Genomic DNA, 24,926 nt, shown 5'->3' on the forward strand with positions numbered 1-24,926 from the left:
CATTTTTTTCCTTTACTAGATGTACTGTATAAACCATTTGTGTTGACAGTGTTGAGCGCTTTGAAAACTGTGTTGAAAAGGAAAGCTCTGAAGTTCAAGGCTTCTACCAGAGGACAAAGAGGATGAGTATAGATCAGATGATCAAAAAACTGAATTTTCTCAACTTACTTGCTGCATTTAAAGGGACAGTTCACCCAAAAATCATAATTTACTCACCCTTATGTCATTCCAAATCTGTATGACTTGCTTTTATCTGTGGAACACAAGATATTTTGAAGAACAACATTGGATTCCATTTGACTTTTTAATTGTAAAGACAACAAATGTTCAAAACATAGACATTTAATTTTTGGGTAGCACTTTATTTTACAGTACGTGTACTTTCCTGGTACATACATGGTAAATATCTTGTACCTACAGGCAAATGAGTGGTAACACAAAGTACTTACCTGAGGTGTATGTACATGATAACAAATAAGAAACATGGCTGTACTTAACATTCGTACATGCATGGTAATTAGTTTGTACATACAGACAATTGTGGGTAAGAACAGTCACTTACAGGTAGTGCCCGTGCATGGTAACTAATTAGATACTTTACTGCACTTACTAATGTATATACATGGTAAATATGTAGTACTTACGGACAAGTGGGTACAAACAAGCACGTCCTTACAGTATCCGTATATGGTAACTAATAAGACACATTACTGTACATACTAATGGTATGTACATGGTAAATGTGTAGCACCTACGGAAAAATGTTGTAACAAACAAGACACATACTGTACTTGGTATACACGTGGTAAATATGTAGTACTTACAAACAAGTGTGTGTTAATGTTAAATTGCTCTCCACAACAGTGCTTACAAAGTTTGAAGATTTAGTAATTCCTATGTAATGTTTATGTAAAATGGTGCACTTTATTTTACAGTCCTATTTCCATATACAGGTGCATCTCAATAAATTAGAATGTCGTGGAAAAGTTAATTTATTTCAGTAATTCAACTCAAATTGTGAAACTCGTGTATTAAATCAATTCAATGCACACAGACTGAAGTAGTTTAAGTCTTTGGTTCTTTTAATTGTGATGCTTTTGGCTCACATTTAACAAAAACCCACCAATTCACTATCTCAACAAATTAGAATACTTCATAACTTTTTTGTGAATTGTTGGCCTTCTGGAAAGTATGTTCATTTACTGTATATGTACTAATTACTGCCTCAATTCGGCGTGGCATGGAGGTGATCAGTTTGTGGCACTGCTGAGGTGGTATGGAAGCCCAGGTTTCTTTGACAGTGGCCTTCAGCTCATCTGCATTTTTTGGTCTCTTGTTTCTCATTTTCCTCTTGACATACCCCACAGATTCTCTATGGGGTTCAGGTCTGGTGAGTTTGCTGGCCAGTCAAGCACACCAACACCATGGTCATTTAACCAACTTTTGGTGCTTTTGGCAGTGTGGGAAGGTGCCAAATCCTGCTGGAAAATGAAATCAGCATCTTTAAAAAGCTGGTCAGCAGAAGGAAGCATGAAGTGCTCCAAAATTTATTGGTAAACGGGTGCAGTGACTTTGGTTTTCAAAAAACACAATGGACCAACACCAGCAGATGACATTGCACCCCAAATCATCACAGACTGTGGAAACTTAACACTGGACTTCAAGCAACTTGGGCTATGAGCTTCTCCACCCTTCCACCAGACTCTAGGACCTTGGTTTCCAAACGAAATACAAAACTTGCTCTCATCTGAAAAGAGGACTTTGGACCACTGGGCAACAGTCCAGTTCTTCTTCTCCTTAGCCCAGGTAAGACGCCTCTGACGTTGTCTGTGGTTTAGGAGTGGCTTAACAAGAGGAATACGACAACTGTAGCCAAATTCCTTGACACGTCTGTGTGTGGTGGCTCTTGATGCCTTGACCCCAGCCTCAGTCCATTCCTTGTGAAGTTCACCCAAATTCTTGAATCGATTTTGCTTGACAATCCTCATAAGGCTGTGGTTCTCTCGGTTGGTTGTGCATCTTTTTCTTCCACACTTTTTCCTTCCACTCAACTTTCTGTTAACATGCTTGGATACAGCACTCTGTGAACAGCCAGCTTCTTTGTGAACCAAACTGAGAGACCATTTTGAAGGCTCAGGAAACCTTTGCAGGTGTTTTGAGTTGATTAGCTGATTGGCATGTCACCATATTCTAATTTGTTGAGATAGTGAATTGGTGGGTTTTTGTTAAATATGAGCCAAAATCATCACGATTAAAAGAACCAAAGACTTAAACTACTTCAGTCTGTGTGCATTGAATTTATTTAATACACGAGTTTCACAATTTGAGTTGAATGAATAAATGAACTTTTCCACGACATTCTAATTTATTGAGATGCACCTGTACTTACTCTGTACCATCGACCATCAATTACTCAATAAGTACCTTGGTCCATATTTATACCCCCAACTTGAGTACCGCATAACTTGTCCTGTACATTAACTAACAGGTACATACACCAGTACTTACATAGTAAGTATATGGAAATGGGACTGTAAAATAAAGTGCACCATTTTACATAAACATTACACAGGAATTACCAGTTCTTCAAATTTTGTAAGCACTGTTGTGGAGAGCAATTTAACATTAACACACACTTGTTTGTAAGTACTACATATTTACCACGTGTATACCAAGTACAGTATGTCTTGTTTGTTACCACAAAATAGCAAATTTTCCATAGGTGCTACACATTTACCATGTACATACCATTAGTATGTATAGTAATGTGTCTTATTAGTTACCATATACGGATACTGTAAGGACGTGCCTGTTTGTACCCACTTGTCTGTAAGTACTACACTGTAAAAAATGACTGTGATTTTAACGGTAAAGAACTGTGAGAATGCTACAGTAAAAACCTGATAAATGGTTAACGGTAAGTTCCTGTAAAATTTACAGGGAAAAAAACGTAAACTGAGGTTCCCAGAATTCCCTGCGTTGCATTTCAAATTTTGTTTGAATTTGATGTTTTTTCTTTGAAATAACTATGTTTCTTCTTAGTTTTTTCTTATCAGTTATGTTTATTAGGGTTGTATGTTACATCTAATGTTGTTAAATTAATGTTTATTGCATATTTCAGTTTAATGAGTCTCATCATGATGCTGTTTAGTGCTTGTGTGAATGACACTGTGCACCTTCTATATATGTTATTATTTAAAAGCTGCTTGTGATGGGCTTTTGTTCATTATGTGACTTTCTCATCACCACCTGCATTTGGTGGTTATCAGTGTATTTCAAAGGTACAAAACAGATTTCAGTACTTTAACATTATATCAGTTAATGAGATTACGATATTTAACTGTAAACTTAAGTTAAAACTGTAAAACTTAAAATGTTGTTACCGTATTTTTCCTGTAGAATTCCGGCAACCACAGCACAGTAAGTGCAGTAAAGTGTCTAATTAGTTACCATGTACGGTTATGCACAAACAAACATCTAGTTAGGACATCTGACAAATCACCAATACTTGGTTAAAATTTTTAAATAAAACGAATGTACTTCCTACTTAATCTTAATTGGGTCATTTAAATTCTTAAATAAACTTTTTAAAATTATTTTAAATGTTAAATTATTTAATTTAATTTTAATTTAATTTATTATTATTATTTTATGTAAATTGCCCTGTATATCATATCTAACTGTTTTAAATTGGCAGAACTGGCAGAGCTTTGTACATCCCAGCAACTTTGAGTGTACACTGGCGAGTAGTTCACAATAAGGTCATGGATTCTCTGTCTATCCTTGCCAGTGTTTCTATGTACAAATCAGACTGTATAACACATAATACGCTTCCTATTCCCTGCCAGACCTGAGTGAGGGACCTGTTTGTGTGCCATGAGAACAATGGAACAAAAGCAACATTCCCAGCCCCCAACCAAAAGCGGCAGAAAGCAAGGGTAAAACATCACCTTGTGTTGCTGGTGTTGTGTTCCATAAATTAGACAATGCTGGGTTTTATTGCTGAGGCCCTCCAACATGTACTTTGCGTGTTTATGGCCTATCGCATACTGGTATTAAAATGCTGGACAGGTTTGATACCTCTGCTGTCATACCACTCTGATTTTAATAATACAATAAAGCTTCTGCCATAGGTGTACACAGGGTGTGTGAGTGTGTATGCACACTGAGAGTGAATTAATTCTGTGAAGAGAGGAAAAGGGTTAATATATGGTTCTGTTATTGTAGCTCATTTATACTCTGACCCCTGAATGCTACATTTAGCCCTAAAGCAGGAGCCAAACAGGTCAGATTAATCTCATTTTACTACCAGCATTCCTCCCCTTGTACATAATACATATTTTGAGATGCAGCCCTCATTCCCAGCTTTAATGCTGTCAGTCAGAATGGACGGATGGATTGCTGACAGGCGAGAGGAGGCACAACATGCTAAACAAGCCCTTACTATAGTTACTAGTTGCACTTGACGGAAGGTCTATTATATTATATTATTAATAATCTTAAATAATAATTGTATTATTCAGAATTTAAATTTGATATATTTGATTATATTATTACTTGTGTAAATACAAAACATAAAAAGAGATGATTATATATTTATAATGTTTATATTGTATCTTAATATTATTTGTGTATTAAATGTAATAAAAAAAAAAATATATATATATATATATATATATATATATATGTGTACGTATATGAACTATGAATTACAAAGGACGTGCACAAATCTGAACTCCATCATCGTCATCATACTGAATCCATGTAAAGAGATTTTTTATATAAGCCCCCAAATCTGGTTGAAAGGTTAAATAAGACGGAAAAAACATAAACAGATTACATTATATTGTCTAGGTCTTTAGACAGGTTAAATTATTATTATTTTTTAAAGGTTCTTAGTATCTCCTTTTGTTTTTGTAGTGTTTTTGGAACTAACAAGAACAAGTCAATTTCCCTACATGCTACATAACCAAAGATTTGTGGTCCTCTTTCATCAAAACCTTGTGTATTAATAGCAAGTCGGTCTTTTCTGTACTACTGTTACAGATTCTGTTCTCCTGTGAAGGCTTTGGAACATGAATGCAGGTATTTGGTCCCATTCAGACACTATAACATCAGTAAGGTCAGGCAGTGATGTTAGATTACATTCATTGTTCCAATTCATCCCCGAGGATTTCATGTTTGGATTTTGTGAAGGTCAGTCAAGTTTCGCTCAATAAATCATTCCTTTATAAACTTTACTTTGCACACAGGAGCACTGTGATGCTGGAACATTAAAGATACAGTTATATTACATTATCGTCTTTTGATCTAATGCCATATGAAAGCAAGCAGATATATGCACAGCTTCTTGGCAGTGGCTGTGGATCTGCTGACTTGAGATCAGTGTTACTGGTCTTCATATACAGACTGCAGAATAAAGTGAAAAAGGTTGTCTGAGATCAGCGTAAGTCTAACCTCTATCCTGAAAGCTTACATTCTTCTCAATAAGATGTCAATAAGATGGGTTTGGATGGCTTCCAGAGCATGTCCATCAACATGCGTTAATGAAGCAGAATGAACAGTCTTGTCAGCAAACACCGGAAAATGTAATCTCCATGAAGATGTTTCAAAGATGTTCATCAGTGTCGTTTAACCAATTACATATTACTAGCTAAATGCCCTTCTCTTTTACCCCAATCTGTCTTAAGTCACTTCAGTTTAAGATTTTGTAAATAAGAAGCATGCAGGTTAATTATTTGGTCTGGAAAAACTTGTGTTGTATTGGTAATAATTAAAAGAATAGTTTCTACCAAAAATGAAAATCTGCTGAAAATGTATACTCACCCACAGGCCATCTAAGATGTAGATGAGTTTGTTTCTTCATCAGAACAGATTTGGATAAATTTACCATTACATTACTTGCTCAACAATGGATCCTTTGCAGTGAATGGGTGCCGTCAGAATGAAATTCCAAACAGCTGATAAAAACATCATAATAATCCATAAATAAACCATATGATTCCAGTCCATCGATTAACATCTTTGTGAAGTGAAAAGCTGCATTTGAGGATAAAAAATATTTAAGGTGTTTTTAAACATTAAACCATCACTTCTGGCCAAAATAACAGTCCATAATCAATAATAATGCTTCCAACTTTTTCTGGAGGAAGCAATATTATGGATATAGCCAGAAGCAAAGGTTTGAAGTTAAAAACATATTTTCTCCAAATCTTTTTCTATGAAGAAACAAACTCATCTATATCTTGGATGGCCTGAAGGTGAGAAAATTTTCAGCAAATATTAATTTTTAGGTGAACTATTCATTCAACATTATCGTGTCATGTAACAAATATTAGGCTCTATGTAAGTAATTACAGTACCAATTACAATGTGCATTCATGTTATCAGAAAAACAAACAAACAATTAGACCTACCTAGAATTGCATGGTGTACATTAGTATTATTCAGTGCATATCTAATTATACTATTAGATGTGCACTTTAGGGTATTTTCTTCAATTGAATAACACAATAAAAATCATGCATAAGATCAGAATCATTACGCTTTATGGGAGCCCACTTAAATACACATAAATAAAGGTATCGATTGCTGAAGCAAGTAAAAACATTACAGGGGATCCTTCATTGTTTAATGGTAAGCTTAAGGTGAAACACTGTCGCCTTTAATTGAATTTCTAACCTAAGCAGGATCTACCCCTTAGCCAATTATAATGTATTATCTCTGACCTGGTCTACAATGGCCAGCCATCACTGTGTTGCATTGTTTTGGAGGGTCATTGTTTACTTTTTAAGTTTTGCATGCTTCAGATTTAATATTTGATTCCATTTATACAATTACACAATCACCATTAAACATGCATTTTATCGTATTGTATGCCATTGTATTGTGCACTGTATATTGCATACTGACTACTAGATGTAGGCTATATATTGAGTATATATTGTCAGTATACAATTTCCTGTACCACTGCCTGATATAGCACGTTAACTGTAATTTTTTAAGCTTCCCACCATTGTCTCCTAAGTGTAACTTACTAAGCCAATAAACCTGAATTCTGATTCTGATTAAACAATGCCGAACCTCGTACTTCAACTAATTACGTAAATGGACAGGACCTGTCAAGAGACAATAACTATTCCCTAATAGAATTTGCCCCCAAGTGCAATTTAATTTTCTCTGTTGCCCTCTCTTGAGGTCTCTTCGTCTCTTTCTGTCTTTCCTTTGCAGGGAAAATGGGGGGAACGGCTTCTGACATTGACGTTCCAGCCTTTATTTACTCTTTTCGAGGAACAGAAACCACCAGACTGATGTAGACAGGTAACGTTTCTGTAGTCTTTATTTGTATCTGTGGAACGAAAATTCTATATCGACTTCCTGTGAGCACGAGCGCTGTCCAGCTTGCGTCGAAATTTACATGGGGCACGCGACTGTCGGTAGGTTTGCATGACGCTCTCTGAGACGTGATGTGCTTCTTTTAGCACGCAAGCATTGTTTATTTTCGTGTCGTATTTGTTTAAGATGTTTTTGCGTATGAAACTGTCTCAAATGTTTTATATTAACAAACAGAAGAAATGACAACAAACAGCATTTGACATGAAGAATATTAGTCAGAGCGAGAATTATATGTTTGTAACTGTGTGGTTGTTAGAATAACAACAATATTCTCGTATTTGTGTGCATCAAATTAAACTTTAGAGATTGACAACTTCTGTTTAAATGGTGTAAATTACAGACAGGTACAAAGAGAGCGGTTGTCAGAACCTGCCTCACTCAACATGGACGTTTTAAATGTTGTGCATAATTAGCTATGTCATCCCCGTCATCGCTATTTCTAGTAATGTAATTTAGTTTTAAGATTTTAGGTCAAAACAACAAATAGAAACATTTATACACTATCCCATTTTGTGCAATATTTGTGGCTCAAGTACAAGTACATTGGAAACTCTCCCCATCTGATTAGACATATTTCTTTCTTTCTTTCTTTTCTTTTCCTCTTTTTTTGTTTCTTTTTTTTTTAGGATATGGATTTAGAGATGTTTGAGTGGATTCTATTTATCAAATGAACTTTCTGATTTAGATGAATCTATTTAACATTATAAATCACGTTATAAATTATAGGCGTAATAAAATACATCTTTTATTGTATAGGTAAATAGATACATATTTTCCTACATATATTCTTCAACATGTACTCTCACCTCTGGAGGGAATAGTTCATTTGTGTTAAGTTATTTCACCCATTTATAATTATTTAAACTGATTGTGTTTCGTAAAGTCTCTTAAGGGATGCTTTATTTGATTATAATGATGATTCTAATTTTACTTTCAGTAGGCTATAGTTGTAATATTCACATGCATTTGTCCAAATATAAGCTCAGTGGCCTCACAGGAGGAGGTTAAGGGGTTGAAATCTGATCTCTTAATGATCGCGTTCAGAGACCTGTATTTTACTGATATGATGGAGCAGCAGCTCGTGGTGTCAGAATGCGCATACTGTGAAATACTGGCAGTAATTAAAGGTGCTCGGGTCAGCGGGAGTCGCACCCTTTCGCTGAGTTATAGTGCACAGGTCTCTCATTGTTCGGACAGGTGCCCTTTAGTGCATTTTATAGTGACTTAAACCGACTTTGAGACGCAAAAGAGCTGCGCGCTCGTGAAAACGCGTCCACTGTGCGTGGATTAATGTAGCCTATTTAATCGTGTGGCAAAACATTGAGCATTAAGAGCATTTGCTCCTCTGTTCTGTTTAAGCAAGACTAAATTCACATTTTCACTTGACCATCAGCGTAATTGAATAATCTGCATAATAACTCCTCGCCATAATCAAAATGAAAATCAAAAGCGTGGCCCGGGATAATTCCCATGTCCACCATTGGCCCATGCCGAGGGAATCTGGTGAAGCTTGAGGGCTGCTGTGTTTGCCACCATTTAATCAGCTTGATGATCACTTTCATTTAACTAAATTACACTGGAGCCATTAAGCAAGACTGTAGACGGGGTTGCGTTGTTTCAAACTTGAGATAATCGGACTTTGATGACATCCACGTCTTATTTACATATCCCTGTAACATAGGTGTCCATGATTTATAATTTTATACACCTTTTTTTTTTTTTTTTTTTACATCAGGCAAGCAAGATAATCAGGGACTGAAATACGCGGTGTATATAAACGAGATGATTTTATCTGTATTGGATGTTATTTGTGTGCCTCCAGTCTCAAGTGGAAGAATTTAGATTTCATTTATTATTGGTGTTCTGAAATATGGCATTAACTAGTTTCAACAAGACTGACCAGCAGACATAGAGATATAAAACCAGTTAAGCGTTGTGTGTTGGGTAGAATTAGAGTTAGAAGGTAGGTAGAATTACATAATGCATTCGTATAGAATTGAATTGAATTATGAAATGATGAATTTCATAGACCTAGCCTTACCTTTTTTTTTTTTTTTTTAGTAGGCTATTTACAATTTATAAAATTTGTATTTCTATTTACAGGAAGCAACCATTTTCAGTAGCCTATGCACAGTTTTGTCTTTCGCGCATCAGCCTTTTACTGTCTCTTGATTATACGCATCTCGCAGAGCTTGCAGAACATATGTTGTAATATAAAAATGTGCTTTTATGTAGGCTATTTGTAAAAATGAGCATGAGAGGAGTGAGGTATAAGAAAAGAAACACTAAAGACATACGTGACACAGGTTACGTGGAAAAGCAGCCAGACTGACGATTATGAGACTGACTGCTCCATTCTGAAGCTTGTTTTCATGAAGCGGTGACTGTCAGAGACTCACGCGCCGCATTATAGTGTCCATGAAGAGAATTGGAAGTGAAGATTGAGTTCATCTCGCTTGAACTCCGCTCTCTCCGGAGGGAGAAAAGCTCGAATGAAATGAGTCCTGTCAGGATCGACTGTGTCGAGACTGCTGATAAACAACGTAAAGGCTCGCTTGAGTTTGTATTTTTAGTAAACGTATTCCAGGCACTGTTGAGTCTGTTTGTCCTGCGAACTGTTCAGGTCAACAGGGCGAAATTATGAGAGCTATTTTGAGGCATTTAAAGTGTAGCCTAACATGTAGGCTAATGAAAAGATTAGATTAAAAGATAGATTAAAAGGAAACCAACTACTTTTTAATTAAAAGTAAACTAATGTAATAGCGCACGGATGGAATTCACTATAATTTGTTAAACAATTTTAAGTTATCTATAGCCTATACATGCCTTGTTGAATTTTTTTCAGAATGTGGAGGATAATTTATAACTGTAATTCATAGTCCTTCTCTTTTCTTTTTTACAATTTCTTACAGTAAAACAATTAGCCTAACTAATTTTATTAGGCCTACTATTAGTAGCCTAGTAGTTTTTTTATTTTTATTTTACAGTGTGTGTTGAGGTAACTTAACATTTTACTTATTTTTGTTATTAATTTCTTTACAGTCTAGCTATGCTATGTCTAAATAGGCTACATATCCCAGTAGGCTACATCCCAATATACCTATTCGATGCGTTTACATAAGTATCCACTAAAGCAACGCTGAAATAAAACTAGGTGTTAAATCTTCACGTAGGCCTAATATTTATGTTACTTGCTTGACTGACCCCAGGCCACAAAAGGGTTTAAAAACACTTCAGATCCTGAGGTTTCAGTAGCGGCACTGTATTTATCTCCATCACTTCCTTATCGCTTTTTCCACTCACCTGAGAGCGCGAGCCGCAGAAGTTCCCGCCCCTCTTGCTCCAGTCCACGCCTCCGATTGGCCCCCCGGGGGAGTGACGTCAGGGCCGCCCCTGCAGTGTGAATGAATCAAGCGGTTTGTGTGACACACAGCAAAAGAACGCACGAGCCCGAACTCACGCGCGACTATTTCACGAGGATAACCACAGGCGCGAGGACTGTAAAAGGACACTATCCGGGGAGAAAAATTATTTTACGCACATCTGAGATTCTCAGACCTCCGCGAGCGGGTGCATGTGCGCGTTTTATCGGACTGGATGAAAATGATGCAAAGTGCGGCTGTGTTGCCCGGCGAGAGCGCGGTGAAGGGTCTGCCGGACATCCTCGGAGTGCCACTGCAACGTAAGGGCTTTTTCTTCTGCTTATATTGATTAGTTCATCAGAAAATTGGCAGGCCTCCTCCGGGCGTCTGCAGGCCACCACTGTTGAATAACATGTAGCTTTTAATTAAACTCCACAGGGAATTATACGTGAACCACTATCTGGGTGGTAAAATCAGATCAGACGCATAGAGCTTTATTATTATTTTAATCTAAATAGCTTTAACTGTATATATCGTTAATAGGAAATTCTGACCAATCTCGTGCATTAGATCCCAAATATTATTTTATGATGAGAACTGATGAATTCTCTTTAGTTGTAACTGAGATCTGCAACAAAATCCATGCCAAAGCAGCGTAAAAATGTGTCTGGTGTAAGTGCAGTGTTTTATAATCTCACAATGTAAATTTAAAAATAAATGTATATAGCCAGACTGATTGCTGATTAGTCAGACTAATGTTAGATCGCACAGCTGGCTAGAACAGTTACATTGCATCTTTTTTTAATAAGTTCTGTTGGTTGTGGTTGGGAACAACAGTCTAAAAGGTGCTAGAAACTAAACAAATATAACAATAATAATAATAACTAATCCGATTTTCTATAATACAGTGGTTAAATGGAGCGGAGTGCATCCCATGTTATTTGTTACAATGAAATAGAGATTATAAGACCATCTAGATACATGAACATTTAAAAAAAAATGGCATTGCCTATTATCTTCGCATCTGGTCCTTATCAGTCGCAAGTTAATCTGCGTAGGCCTATATAATCTGATCTCACAATCAAGATGGAGTTTGAATTGGATAAATTCCTGACCTAATTATTCACAGTCGTGCTTCAGAAATGTACAGATGGACCTCATCTTGTTTGAACCAGACTTGGTTTCTACCGCAATTTTAGTCACTAGATCCGTCCATAATAAAATAACAAAGGGTAGCTATTTAACTGTACACAATAAAAATAATAAAAAATAATTTAAAAGAAAACGAACCACTTTATTTATTCATTTATTTTTTTTAAAGAATGGCCAAAAGGTTAAGTAGGTAATATAGGTCTGTCAGTGGTGAATGCTTAATTTCATTAAATGATAGTAGATTAAAAGATATTGCTACTCAACCCCCCTTGGCGTATAAATGATGGATTAAGTGAGGATTATTTTAAGAATAATCTGTTCTTGCGGTATGGATCTAAATATTATTATTCAAATGAATAAAGTGCTTTTAAAACAATATATGGGTAATTATAAAAAAAAAAAAAAACATTCGAAAATAGAAGCCTGCAAGACAATGAGATGCAAATGAGAATGCGTTGAATGATAAAACAAAGTTTTAAAAACAGTATCAGACGAAACAAGGGTTAATTGGTATATTTCATATGCACACGTTGATGTTAAAGGAAGGCCTGTCGTGGTAGCCATCTTTTAATTGACTGGCTAATCAAATACATCCTTAGAGTAAATGAGCGTTAAAAGCTGAAGACGGTTGAGTGAGTGAAGCTGCGCTGGGCGCTGTTCCTTCAGCACCACACACACAGCGCAATCAGCACTGAGCACAGTCATTTCAACGGAAGAAGAATGGAAAATGCTACAGTAAAAATAATTAATCACCTGTAAACTGACTTACCAGAAAGGGTAACACAACATTGTTTTATATTTTAAAATACTATAGGATATACTGAGGGTCAAATATATTTAACAATAGCTATATTTATCTCTTACACTTTTATGGTAAAATATTGTGTTAGGTACAATTGTAAAAACAAAACAAACAACACCACGAAAAAATAAATAAATAAACGCTTGTTATTATATGAGTAAGGGTCATTCACAGAATCACATATGCTTGCATTACGTTAAACATGTGTTTGTGTTTAATGTTTGATGTTATTTGCATTTATGTTATGTATTTTATGTTACGGTGTTTAGTTAATGTTACCGCATTGTTTCAGTGTTGATGGTGTTTCGTGGTTGTGTGGATTACACCGTTCTCTGTCATTGTGATATTATTGGCTGTGGTTGCTGTAGAGGTCAGTTTTGATGAACTTTGAGACATTTGCCGTACGTTTACATGACGCATAAAACGCTATTCACGTGATTACGCATTTTAGCACTTAATCAAAATTCTTTCTTTGATAAAACTACTATCCTCTTGCGTCATATTAGAATCCTGGCTTTTGTTGAATCCATTAAAACAGCACGTGTGAGAACTTGCCGACAGAAAGAATAGAGGATCAGAGGTCAAATATCGATATTAAATGTCATGATATTGTGATTTGAAGAAATGCTATCGAGGATTGCTCTAATTCTCTGAACGCTTAAACTGATTTCCTCTATTATAAGGAATAAGATCAAATGCATTTTATTTCGGTTTGGTTTTAGATTTCGGATTTTTGTGTTTGTTTTGTTCGAGCACTTGTTCGTGAGCAACAGTAATTGAAGTGACAGACTGTCTCTGTTAAAGAATCGATGGACCATTTATATGATTTCAATCTCAATGTCCTCATGTCCTCGCTTGTTTTCTTCTGAGATATTGATTATTTACCAACAAATGGACATCTTTCCTCACCTGTCCAGCGTTTACCGGTCCCATAGGTTGTGGAAGGAACTCCAAATCTGCTTTCACAATAATCTATAACGTCCGTTATCTATAAACACTAATAATTAGCATTTATGTATTTTTAATATTAACTAATATTTGTTTAACAATTTTATACAAGTCTTATTTATTATAACAACTCCATGCGCATAATATTTATTAGCAGTAGTATACATTTATTTGTTTTTATTCTTGTCTTTTTCAATGCTGTTGTCATAATTCTTTGTCAGTTTACTTTGTACAGATATTAAATGTTAATCAGCTACATTTTTAAAAAGTAGAGGTATCCCCAGTATTTTCCCCATCACTGTTAGGGTTTTATTTCATTTTACTTTAACAGAAGATTGTAGCTACGTTTCTTAATTATGTACTCGAGCGGAGTAAGTAGGCCTACATGCTAAAATAATTTCGAGTCATGCACCTCGCGATTCTATTTTTTTTCATGCCACTTATTTAAGAACTTTAATCGTTGCTGCTTCTATAGGACTACCCCATATTATTACAGATCAATAGCTTTTTTAATTAAATAAATATGCATAAAATAGGCTATGAAGCGTAAATTTCTATTTATTGGAATACCTAAAGGCCTGTCCAGCATTATGTAATGCAACCATGTTTGTTATTGACTTAAAATTAGAAATGTCAGTGTTACTTTATCTAAATATTTTTTAAATCAAGTTCAGCATTTCTGTAAGCACATTTCACCCAAATCGCTTTCTGTGCGTGTGTTTCTCCAGAGATCCCTCAGTGCGCAGGCTGCAGTCAGCACATCCTGGATAAGTTTATTTTGAAGGTGCTGGATCGACATTGGCACTCAAAATGTCTCAAGTGCGCCGACTGTCACGCGCTCCTGGCAGACAAGTGTTTCTCTCGCGCGGGGAATGTCTACTGTAAAGAGGATTTCTTCAAGTGAGTCCATGTTCTCTTGCACTGTTAGCGTTTACCTTTCCCCACCATCAGGTTATATCTTATATCAATGTTTCATGCTCATATCTATCTATCTATCTAGTCAAATTTCTCTGTTTTATTCTTGTTGAATAAATTCTATGAAGCTGAACAATAAAATCAAGGCTGCAATCATAAATACTTTAAGCACATACTGTTGTTGTTGTTGAATGCAAAGCAAAATGTGATTTTTATTCATAAAAATCTTAAAAAATATTTTTTATGAATAAGAATTCTTTTTAGAATATGACAAATAGAGATCACATAACTAAACAAATAGAAGACAGTCAACCTTTACTTATCCAATTAAATGAATGCATATTTTAAGTCATTAATGGAGCAAAATCTTATGCAGGCCAGTACATCATTGTACATAATATGGTGAGAGATGTTATTTAATTTCTGTTCTATGCTGGACATTGTTTCGGTCAAAATATTGGCTGCATGAATTATCAAGGACTGGAGAACCAGACTGTTTCAGACAACAGCTTTGTCAAATCTCTTCACGCGGAGGCGTTTCACATCTGATTCCTTGTGATTTTTAGTGCTGTTTGGCACTAGCGTGTGTGTGTGTGTCAGTGTGGGCGTATGTTCAAGGAAAGGCTGGCACATAGATTCTCTGTCATGGTTAATAAAGTGCAGTGTTTCATTTTTCTCGTGTCAGGTTAGGAAGCACAGTGCTGGAACGCGGCCGCAAAGACCGCATGTTCCCAAATTCAATTCCCAGTGCTATATAAGAACTCAAGAAAGCAACTTTGCATTTTTTTTTACTCTTCTTCCCTGTGTCTTCCCTTCCGTTCTTTCTTCTTTTCTTCTTTTTTGCGATTGGATTTTCCCCTTGGCTTTAAGGAAGGAAATTAAGTTTGACTTTTATCCAAAACAGGATCAGTAGTGGCTTTTACCAAATCATGTTTGAGAGGTTTTAATGTCACAGGCTTCAATGAGACCTAAAACGCTAGCAAGACTCAGAGTGGAGGCTAACTTTATTAGCAAGCCCGTGGGGACAAAAGGAAGGATTTTAATGTTAAGACCATGGTGGTGCTGCTGAGGAGGATGGAGAGGGGGATGGAGGAGGAAATGCTGGCGGTTCACAGGCGAGGGGGGCGGGGGCTGGCCTTCCCGTTAATGTTGCAAAAACTTCACCTTGGTTAAGTAAAAGGAGGGTTTATTTAGCAGTATTCACACTGTGATTTACAGCCTATTCTGACTCAGTGCTTTATGAGGCGTTCTGTACGTGCATTTAGTGCTCTCTCTCTCTCTCTCTCTTTCTCTTTCTCTCTCTTTCTCTTTCTCTCTCTCCTGTGAATCTCTCTGCCTCTGCTACATTGATCAAGACCATTTGTCAACTCCAGGGACATGACAAGCACAAACAAAGATGCCTGCTATAGTATTCTGAGCTTTTGTAACTTATTACAGCCTTTGCAGATATAAATAGATTGCTTATGAAAATAGCCACAGTTAAATTTAAGATGTAATGATGCTTAATCCCTAAAACGAGTTTGGGTAACACTTTACAATAAGGTTTTAATTGTTAACATTGGTTAACAACATTAGTTAACATGAACTAAGAATGAATAATACTTCTAAAGCATTACATGATCTTAACTAATGTTCATTTCAATATGTAATAACACAGCCCTGCAACTTGAAAAAAAATAATGCTGATTTGCAAAAAATGTAATATTACCTAATTTTGAGACACTGAGTTCAAAAATATCAATAAAAACTTTATTTTAATATAATTTAAAAAATATTATTTATTATACATGATTATTTATATTCCATCACACAGTTTTGTTCACAAAGAAGAAAACCTTTTCAAATGATATATGTATCAGCTTTAATGCACTTATCAAAATAACAAAAGGTAGCATTAAAAAATTATATATATTTATATTTGATATACAGTATTTATATTTGTATACTTATATTTTGAATTAATTATCATTTGAATATTTAAAAAATATTCTCAAAATGTATATGTAAAAATTAACATTATTATTTTTCATATTATATATGTATATATCAGCTTTAATAGACTTGTCAAATGTCAAAAGTAAAATTTTTAATGGCAAAAAGAAGTATTCAAAATATACCATTTAATTTATAATCTGCAAAGGAGTGGGAAAATATGTTCAAATACTCCATTTAATGTCAATGAACGTAAACGCACCTGTGTTACATAAACACAAGTTTATAAATAAGCATTTGTTGACAAAATCTGTCATTTTCTGTCACTGTTTGGATGTAGTAAAACAGCTATAGATGTAGAAAACATCTGGTTCATGTTTGCTTTTTCTTCTGTTATTGGCCATAATTGTAACCTTGGATTAGGCATAAAATAATGTCTTCATTATGTGAAAATCATTGAACAAATGGTTGTAACCTGGCTCAACGGAAAACAGGAATCATGTCTTTGGGGCAGCTTTTGCTGGTAATTAAAGCATAATAAAAAATTTAAAAAAAGCATAATTAAAGCATAATACCTGAATTTGAATCTGTATCAAACTGAAGTGTCTCTATTTGTACCTGCAGGCGTTTTGGGACAAAATGTGCATCGTGCCAGCAGGGGATTCCCCCGACGCAGGTGGTCCGGAAAGCTCAGGACTTTGTGTACCACCTTCACTGCTTTGCTTGTGTCATGTGCAGCAGGCAGCTGGCCACCGGTGATGAGTTCTACCTCATGGAGGACGGGAGGCTCGTGTGCAAGGAGGACTACGAAACAGCCAAACAAAATGGTGAGCTGTTGTCTTCAGATCTGTGTAAATCATACCTTCGGGAGCCAACAATTGGTCGCTCCTCTTATGCAATATATATTGAGCTTTCTAACACGTTTGTGTTATAATTTGATGAAGTATTTCTATAAAAGCAGTTGGAATTCTATATCAGAATTCCAGAAATAGGCCCAATAAGTAATGCAGCGATAATACTTGATTGTTTTTACACAATGGCAAGATAGGGATAGAAATAAAGCACTAATCTTAACCATTGCTCAGTAAGTGACCCGAGTGAGAGTTTACCTACATGAGGATTTAATTTATATATATATATATTTAATATACCTTCTGAAATTTTGTAAGCAATTTTTTAAATCATATCAAGTTCTGTCATTTTATCACATATGATGGAATGTTTTTAAGCGAGACAAAACAACTTAAACCGCAAAACATGACAGAACAGTGAAATGATGTGCCTAGAGAATTATGTCATTAAGGAATTAACTTTTTATTAAAAGGCATTTTGCATGAAAAGGAAAGTTTGGTCACCAAATTCATAAATTAGAACATTGATTATAATGCACACGCGCACACACACACACACACACACACACACACACCTGTATCTACAGTATATCTATCTTTCTATCTATCTATATACATGTATATATACAGATAGATAGACAGACAGACAGACAGATAGATAGATAGATAGATAGATAGATAGATAGATAGATAGATAGATGACTTACATTTTAATTAAAATATATTGTTATAACATATACTATTAATATTTATATTTTATGCCAGTTGCTACTGACCCATTAGAATAGTAGCTGTTTGCTGAACTGGCACATGATGTGATTTTTGGCAGTGGCTGTGGTATATAGAAGCATTGTTCCTAGACTCTGCCCACGTCGCTGGATTTTCTGTCCCAATTGGAAATCATTATGACAGCAAAGTTCAGGAGTGGAGATGGTGTAATTAACTTCTTCTTTTACAATCATACCGAGACACTAAGAGATCAGAGGAGGCAACAGGATGGTAGTAAGGAGACAAAATCATCATTAACTACAGTCTAGTGGGGTCTCAGTGTCTGGCATATTAAGTCCCTCGGTGATCTGACCTCTCATGGATCTGCCTCTGAAAGCCCCTCACGCTGTATTTATGGAGATTTCTGTGGGCTGTTGATTGATTATATTAAGTGATGCAATGCACTTTTACGGTAGGGCCCCAATAACTCGCACTGGCATGCCATTCTCAGGAGAGATTTATTCCCTCTTCCGCCACAGTGTGACAGTTTCAGGAGAGTATTGACTGGCCATGTGTGAGCACTTCCACTCAAAGCATCCCACAAACTCTTCTTTACTCGTACCTCACGATAGATGAGCTCCTGACATTTTGCCTCATGCTTGAAAAATTTGTTTCACTTCAACAGTGAATCAGTTTAGTTGAATTAAATCTTTTTTATTCACTTTTTTGGAGTTCAGTTCAGTCCTGCTCATGCCAGCTTCTACCTTTGTGCTTGTGTTTTTCATTATGACAGTTATCTCAGTTCATTTAAAAGTTGGTTATTTAAAATATTATGAACTTATTAGAACACACTTTACTGTTTTGCTTAATGGATCAGTAAATCATTTTATGTTATAAAAGATTTTATATTTGAAATAGATTCTTTTTACTTTCTATTAATCAAAGAATCCTGAAAACAGAATGTATCATGGTTTCCACAAAAATTATTATACAACTGTTTTCAACATTGATAATAATAAGAAATATTTTTGAGCACTAAATCAACATATTAGAATGATTTCTAAAAGATCATGTGACACTAAAGACTGGAGTAATGGTTGCTAAAAATTTTGCTATCACAAGAATGAATTACATTTTAAATTGTATTCAAATAGAAAACAGTTATTTTAAATTGTAATAATATTAGTGCTGGGCAATGATTAATTGCTATGTATATTTATTATGTATATATAAATACACACACATGCATGTATATATTTAAGAAAAATATATTATGCTTATATTTTAAATAATATAAATTATATGAATATAAATATATGCATGTAAATATTTTCTAAACATATACTGTATGAGTGTCTTTATATATAAATAATAAATATACACAGTACACACATATATAATGTACACAAATTTTTTTTATTTTGGATGCAATTGATCACAATTAATTGTTGCCGGCACAAAATAATATTTCAGAATATTATATTTCTACTGTATTTTGATCAAATAAATGTAGCCTTGGTGAGAATAATATACAATATTGTAAAAATACTTAGTTCCCCATCCTAAGATGCAAAGGCATCTATAAATGTGACCCTGGACCACAAAAGGGTCAATTTTGTGAAATTGAGATTAATAAACAAGCTTTCCATTGATGTATGGTTTGTTATGATAGGACAATATTTGGCCGAGATACAACTATTTGAAAATCTGGAATCTGAGAAAATCACCTTTAAAATTGTCCAAATGAAGTCCTTAGCAATGCATATTACTAATCAAAAATTAAGTTTTGATATATTTACGGTAGGAAATTTACAAAATATCTTCTTGGAACATGATCTTTACTTAATATCCTAATGATTTTGGGCATAAAAGAAAAATCAATAATTTTGACCCATATTTACAAAATTGTATTGTGGGCTATTGCTACAAATATACCCGTGCTACTTATGACTGGTTTTGTGGTCCAGGGTCACAAATAAGTGGGGCGGATTGACCAAAAAAATGGCAGCACAGTCACAATTTTAATAAGTTCTTCAAATTTGATTACAGATGATTCAGAGACAGGAGCAAAACGTCCACGAACCACCATCACGGCCAAACAGCTGGAGACGCTCAAAAGCGCCTACAAGAACTCACCTAAGCCTGCACGACATGTGCGTGAGCAGCTCTCCTCAGAAACAGGCCTGGACATGAGAGTAGTGCAGGTGAGACTATAAGTCAGACTTCAAGCTTAAGTGTTTTATATGATTAAATGGCTGTCCGTGTCTTTACTGAGACTTGTCTGTCCACAGGTGTGGTTTCAAAACAGGCGAGCAAAAGAGAAACGGCTGAAGAAGGATGCTGGTCGGCACCGCTGGGGTCAGTTCTACAAAAGCGTCAAACGCAGTCGAGGGTCCAGTAAGACAGAGAAGGAGAGCTCAGCCGATGATGCAGGACTCAGCGATAGCGAACTTAGTTTCAGAGGTGAGTCTATTTACATCTCCCATGATGCCTTGCTTTGTCTTTCTCTCTGCATTTGCATTCTTTTCAAAAACATTTTTTATTTCCCTTCATTCATTCCTTTCCTTTGCCTTTTGAAAATATGCCACTTGGTGGATTGCTTGGAATATTCAAATGAGGTTTTTGGTTCTGCTATGTGTTTTTTATGATTATTTCATTTTTGTCAACCTGTTTTGAGAACTCATAAAAGTCTAGAGCCGCTTTCAAAGGGAGGCCGTGTTTACGAGAAATGAAAGCAGCGATGCACAAACTCTATAAAATTGGTGAAGCTTTTAGTCGATTAGAGAGGAAGCACACAGGGCCTTTGTTGTTGTCGAAAGAACAGAGTCTGGTTGCGCTCCTGTGCGTATGGAGAGTAAATCACAAATGCTCATCGCGTCTCAGATATTTCCAGAAGCTTGAAATCCCCTTTTTAAAAAGGATATTTATGAGGTCTTTGTCATAACTGCAATTCTTCTTCTATGTGTGGGAGAGTCTATATACCAACATTCAAAAGCTTGATGTCAGTAAGATTTTTGATCAAATTTGCTCAGTAAAAATGGTAATATAGCGAAATATTATTACAGTTTGAAATAACTGTTTTCTATTTTAATATATTTTATACCTGTGATGGCAAAGCTGAATTATCAGCAGCAATTACTGCAGTCTTCAGTGTCACATGATCCTTCAGAAATCATTCTAATATACTGATTTGATTATTATCAATATTGAAAACATTTGTGCTGCTTAATATTTTTGCGGAAACTATTTTCAGGATTCTTTGATGAATAGAAAGTTTTATAACATTATAAATGTCTTTACTGTCACTTTTGATCTATTTAATGCATCCTTGCAAAATAAAATAATAATTTCTATTTTTTTTTTTTAATTAGAACTAACTGACCCCAAACTGTTGAAAAGTAATGTACACTGTAAAAATTATTTTTTTCAAAGTTTTACAAGAAAATACTATTCTGTCTCTCTACTTCAAAATGTCACAAATTTACTAGCAATTTCTGAGTGAAAATTGTATCTACAACAATTTTTTTTCTTTTCTCAGTGTAGTTGTATTTTTTTGGAAACAATCTTGAAACTGATTTTGTCTGCTCTCTCCAACAGAAGACCAGATCCTGTCAGACCTTGGTCATGCTAACGGCTTGTACGGAAGCGTCGGAGACATCACGAACGGCAACATGCTCAACGGGAGCTTCTCCCTGGAGGGGGGTGGGCAGCCTTACCATGACCTGCGGGCAGGAAGTCCCTACGGCCTGCCACAGTCCCCCTCATCCATCACTTCCCTCCCAGGCCACACCCCACTGCTCAACAACTTAGGCTTCAACATGGACGGCATCATGGGTCAGGGCGGTCAGCCCAGTGTAGGTCAAGCTCTGAGAGCAATGGCCGGCGGACCCACCTCTGACCTGTCGACAGGAAGCAGCACGGGCTACCCAGACTTCCCCACCAGCCCTGCCTCGTGGCTCGATGAAATGGACCACTCCCAGTTCTGAGGTCAAAGGTCATAATGGAAAGTGCGGTACTATGGACAAGAAATTTGAAGATTTTATAGACATCTTTCCAAGAACTGGTGACGTTTGTGTGGCGAGGCCCAAAACGGCACCTAATTTAACACGGTGGCTTGACCTTGCTGAATGGCGCGCTGATACGAGCAACCCGCCGTGGAATGTCTGCGCTGTATCATAATTTTGTAACTCATATTTTTTCATTGTTCTCAAAACTGGATTGGACGATTTCCAGCATGAAATGGCGTGTAGCTGCGAATGGCGTTCAAACCCCAGACCACCCTGGAAAAACAATCACGATCCACCACGTTTTTGAGAACAAGAGGGTCCATGCATGTTTCCGAATGAGGAAGAGAACCGTCCACGTTCAAAATGGCGACGCACTTTACTGTATGTTCCTCCTCGACTGCACACGGCAGGCTGAATACGGGAAAGAGAGGAGCGCACCGAACAAGGAGAGATATTTAAACAAGTGGCACAAGTGTATCTTTCCTACTTACAAGGGTTTGGGATTTTAATGGTTGAAACTTTCTAAACGGCTCTACTAGAGATGGCCCTTCACATTAGGTCTGAAGAATAGATAAAAATTATTTTTAATAAGGATGAATCCGCATGCACTGCTCTGAGTTGTCATAAAAATCTCTGTGTCAATGGTCCCTGTCAGTTCAATGTTTTTCTGTTAACTCAAAATGAAACAAAATTAATAGTTTAAAAGATTAAAATTAAAGTTAATATTTATTTCTGGTATGGTTTAGTATATTTGTTATTGATAAGGTTTATACTATCATCAAAATACCTTTGTTTCCTATTCATTGCTCCATGAGCAAAAATGGATATCAGAGCAGATGACAAGTGGATTTATATTACACAGACACAAGTACCTAAATGGCCTGACCAATTATTATCAAGCAAAACATGTGAAAGGGAAATTTACACTGAATTTTTTCTTTCTTTCTTATTTGACACATTTAAGCAACAAATATGAGGATTTAGTGTTATTTATTCCTGTTATGGGTACCAATGTCAGTATTATGAAGAGTTGGATCATGGAGTTGATGTAAAACTACAAAACTGGTGATACAATTGTAAACATGAGGAAAATTTGTTGTGGCAAAATTTGGACCCACATAATGGTAAACTGAGTAAAGATGACGCTATGCTGAAAGAGTGAACATATAAGCTAACAAAGAGCAACATGGAAAAAAGAAAAATAACCATTCAGAAATAATGTTTTGTTGAATCTATGTTGAGTCTTAATGGCTGTAAATTTTGTAAAGTCTCAAAAAGTGTCGACAGTCTTGTTTCATGAGCACTATTTATTGCTATGGATCTTTGAAAAAAAGAGCACTGAATTTAGTCCTATATGCCTTCTGTCCAATGGTATGAATTGTGTACAGTCAAATCTATATGGAGAAATAAAGCCGAATCGTCTTTGGGTTACTGCGATATTCTTTTTTTATTTACTTCACATGCTTTTATCAATCTTAAATGTAAAGTTAAACAGCTTAGTATAACACAGAATAGTTGTTTTTGTATAGTAAATTCCCATTCAAATAAACAAATAGCCTACATTACAAACAGTGTGGGAAAAATGCCCTAATATATACAAGAAATGAATAATCTCACAACACTGGCTTTGTGTTGAGCAACCTGGTTTAAAGTCATTAAACTCAACAACTGATGTCACCATGTTTAATGATGTCATCTCAATTAAATCTGGCATTTGGTCGCAAAATATAAAGGAATTGACCAAGCAAGGTTTTTAAGTTTATGAGGGGGGCTCTAGATGAATTACTTCATTGTATTCGCAATATAAATCGCACAGGAGTGTTTTAATACTCAACACTTTGCATATTCCAAGCAATAAAAGAACACATTTTTTATTGTTTTGTAAATTGGTGGTATTGTGCACGTGACCAAATATTCAATTCGCGGTTATTAACCACAAAACATCTATGTGTAGGCCTATATACATTTTGGATTTACGGAAACAAAGGAATAACATTTCTGCAAAACCCACCACACACACACACACACACACACACACACACACACAAACATGTGGAACTTTCATCAGACGCACATCTGTTCGGCGGTTCCACACGCTCATCCTTCTGCTTCCATAGACTGTAGCAGATTGCTGTTTAGTCAAACCTCCCCTAATCCTCTAAATGTTACCTAATTGTAAACTGCTCTGTGAAATGAGGACAAACAGACTGCCTGACGTTCTCAACGGCCAGAAAACACAACTGTGAGTAAAATACAACAGGCGAAAGATGTAGTGGCCTACAATTCGGACACGCGCATTTTGATGCGAGGATTCGATTCGAATGCATTCCATTTACTAAAAAAGGGACATATTTATGTATGGATATGTGTCATGTATACACTATATAGATACCACTAGATGCAATTAAACAATTGGCGTTTTGTATGCTTCTCAAAACCACTTCCTGAACTATCCCATTAGTTAAAGCGCATAAAGGCGGCAACATGTGTTATTATAGTATTAATATGGTTTGGTTAGACTGTGCTTAACTAGAAAACATGGGAGGCGTATCGATTTCATGGTATAAAAGTAATATTTAAACAGAAAAAAACAGCAAAACAGGCGCTCTTTGCAGAGAAACGCGCCACAAACAAGCTGATTTCACTCAGCCATTGATTGGGGCTGCCGCGGCCATTAATGTACGGCCTTTAATAGTTCAGTCTTACAAAGATAAACAGCGACAAAGACAGTTGGGATAATTTACACGCCACTTACAGCACTAGTATACATATAAATCTGAGCAAATTCCTGCACTGTTGCTTTTGCAAAGATGACAAACACAAGCGCAAATGCCATTATCATCGATCTGCGAGC

The 24,926-nt window shown here is 35.8% G+C and overlaps 2 protein-coding genes across 3 annotated transcripts in view; both read left to right on the plus strand.

Moving 5' to 3' along the window:
* The first annotated feature begins 10,926 nt into the window (after window positions 1–10,926).
* lhx4 (LIM homeobox 4) lies at window positions 10,927–23,496 on the plus strand. Its single transcript, XM_058785230.1, has 6 exons — window positions 10,927–11,077; window positions 14,388–14,559; window positions 17,131–17,333; window positions 20,115–20,269; window positions 20,357–20,528; window positions 21,663–23,496. Exons 1-6 carry the CDS (start codon window positions 10,993–10,995, stop codon window positions 22,049–22,051), a joined length of 1,176 nt encoding a protein of 391 aa, XP_058641213.1. The 5' UTR covers window positions 10,927–10,992; the 3' UTR covers window positions 22,052–23,496.
* A 636-nt stretch (window positions 23,497–24,132) lies between these two features.
* The window catches only part of xpr1a (xenotropic and polytropic retrovirus receptor 1a), a 111,864-nt gene continuing 111,070 nt past the window's right edge, over window positions 24,133–24,926 (plus strand). For both annotated transcript variants that reach the window (XM_058784531.1, XM_058784532.1), the window contains exon 1: window positions 24,133–24,314. The gene's annotated coding sequence lies outside the window, so the exon portion shown is untranslated. The remainder of the gene's footprint in view (window positions 24,315–24,926) is intronic.

Source organism: Onychostoma macrolepis, chromosome 08, assembly GCF_012432095.1.
Source record: "Onychostoma macrolepis isolate SWU-2019 chromosome 08, ASM1243209v1, whole genome shotgun sequence".
Taxonomy (NCBI): domain Eukaryota; kingdom Metazoa; phylum Chordata; class Actinopteri; order Cypriniformes; family Cyprinidae; genus Onychostoma; species Onychostoma macrolepis.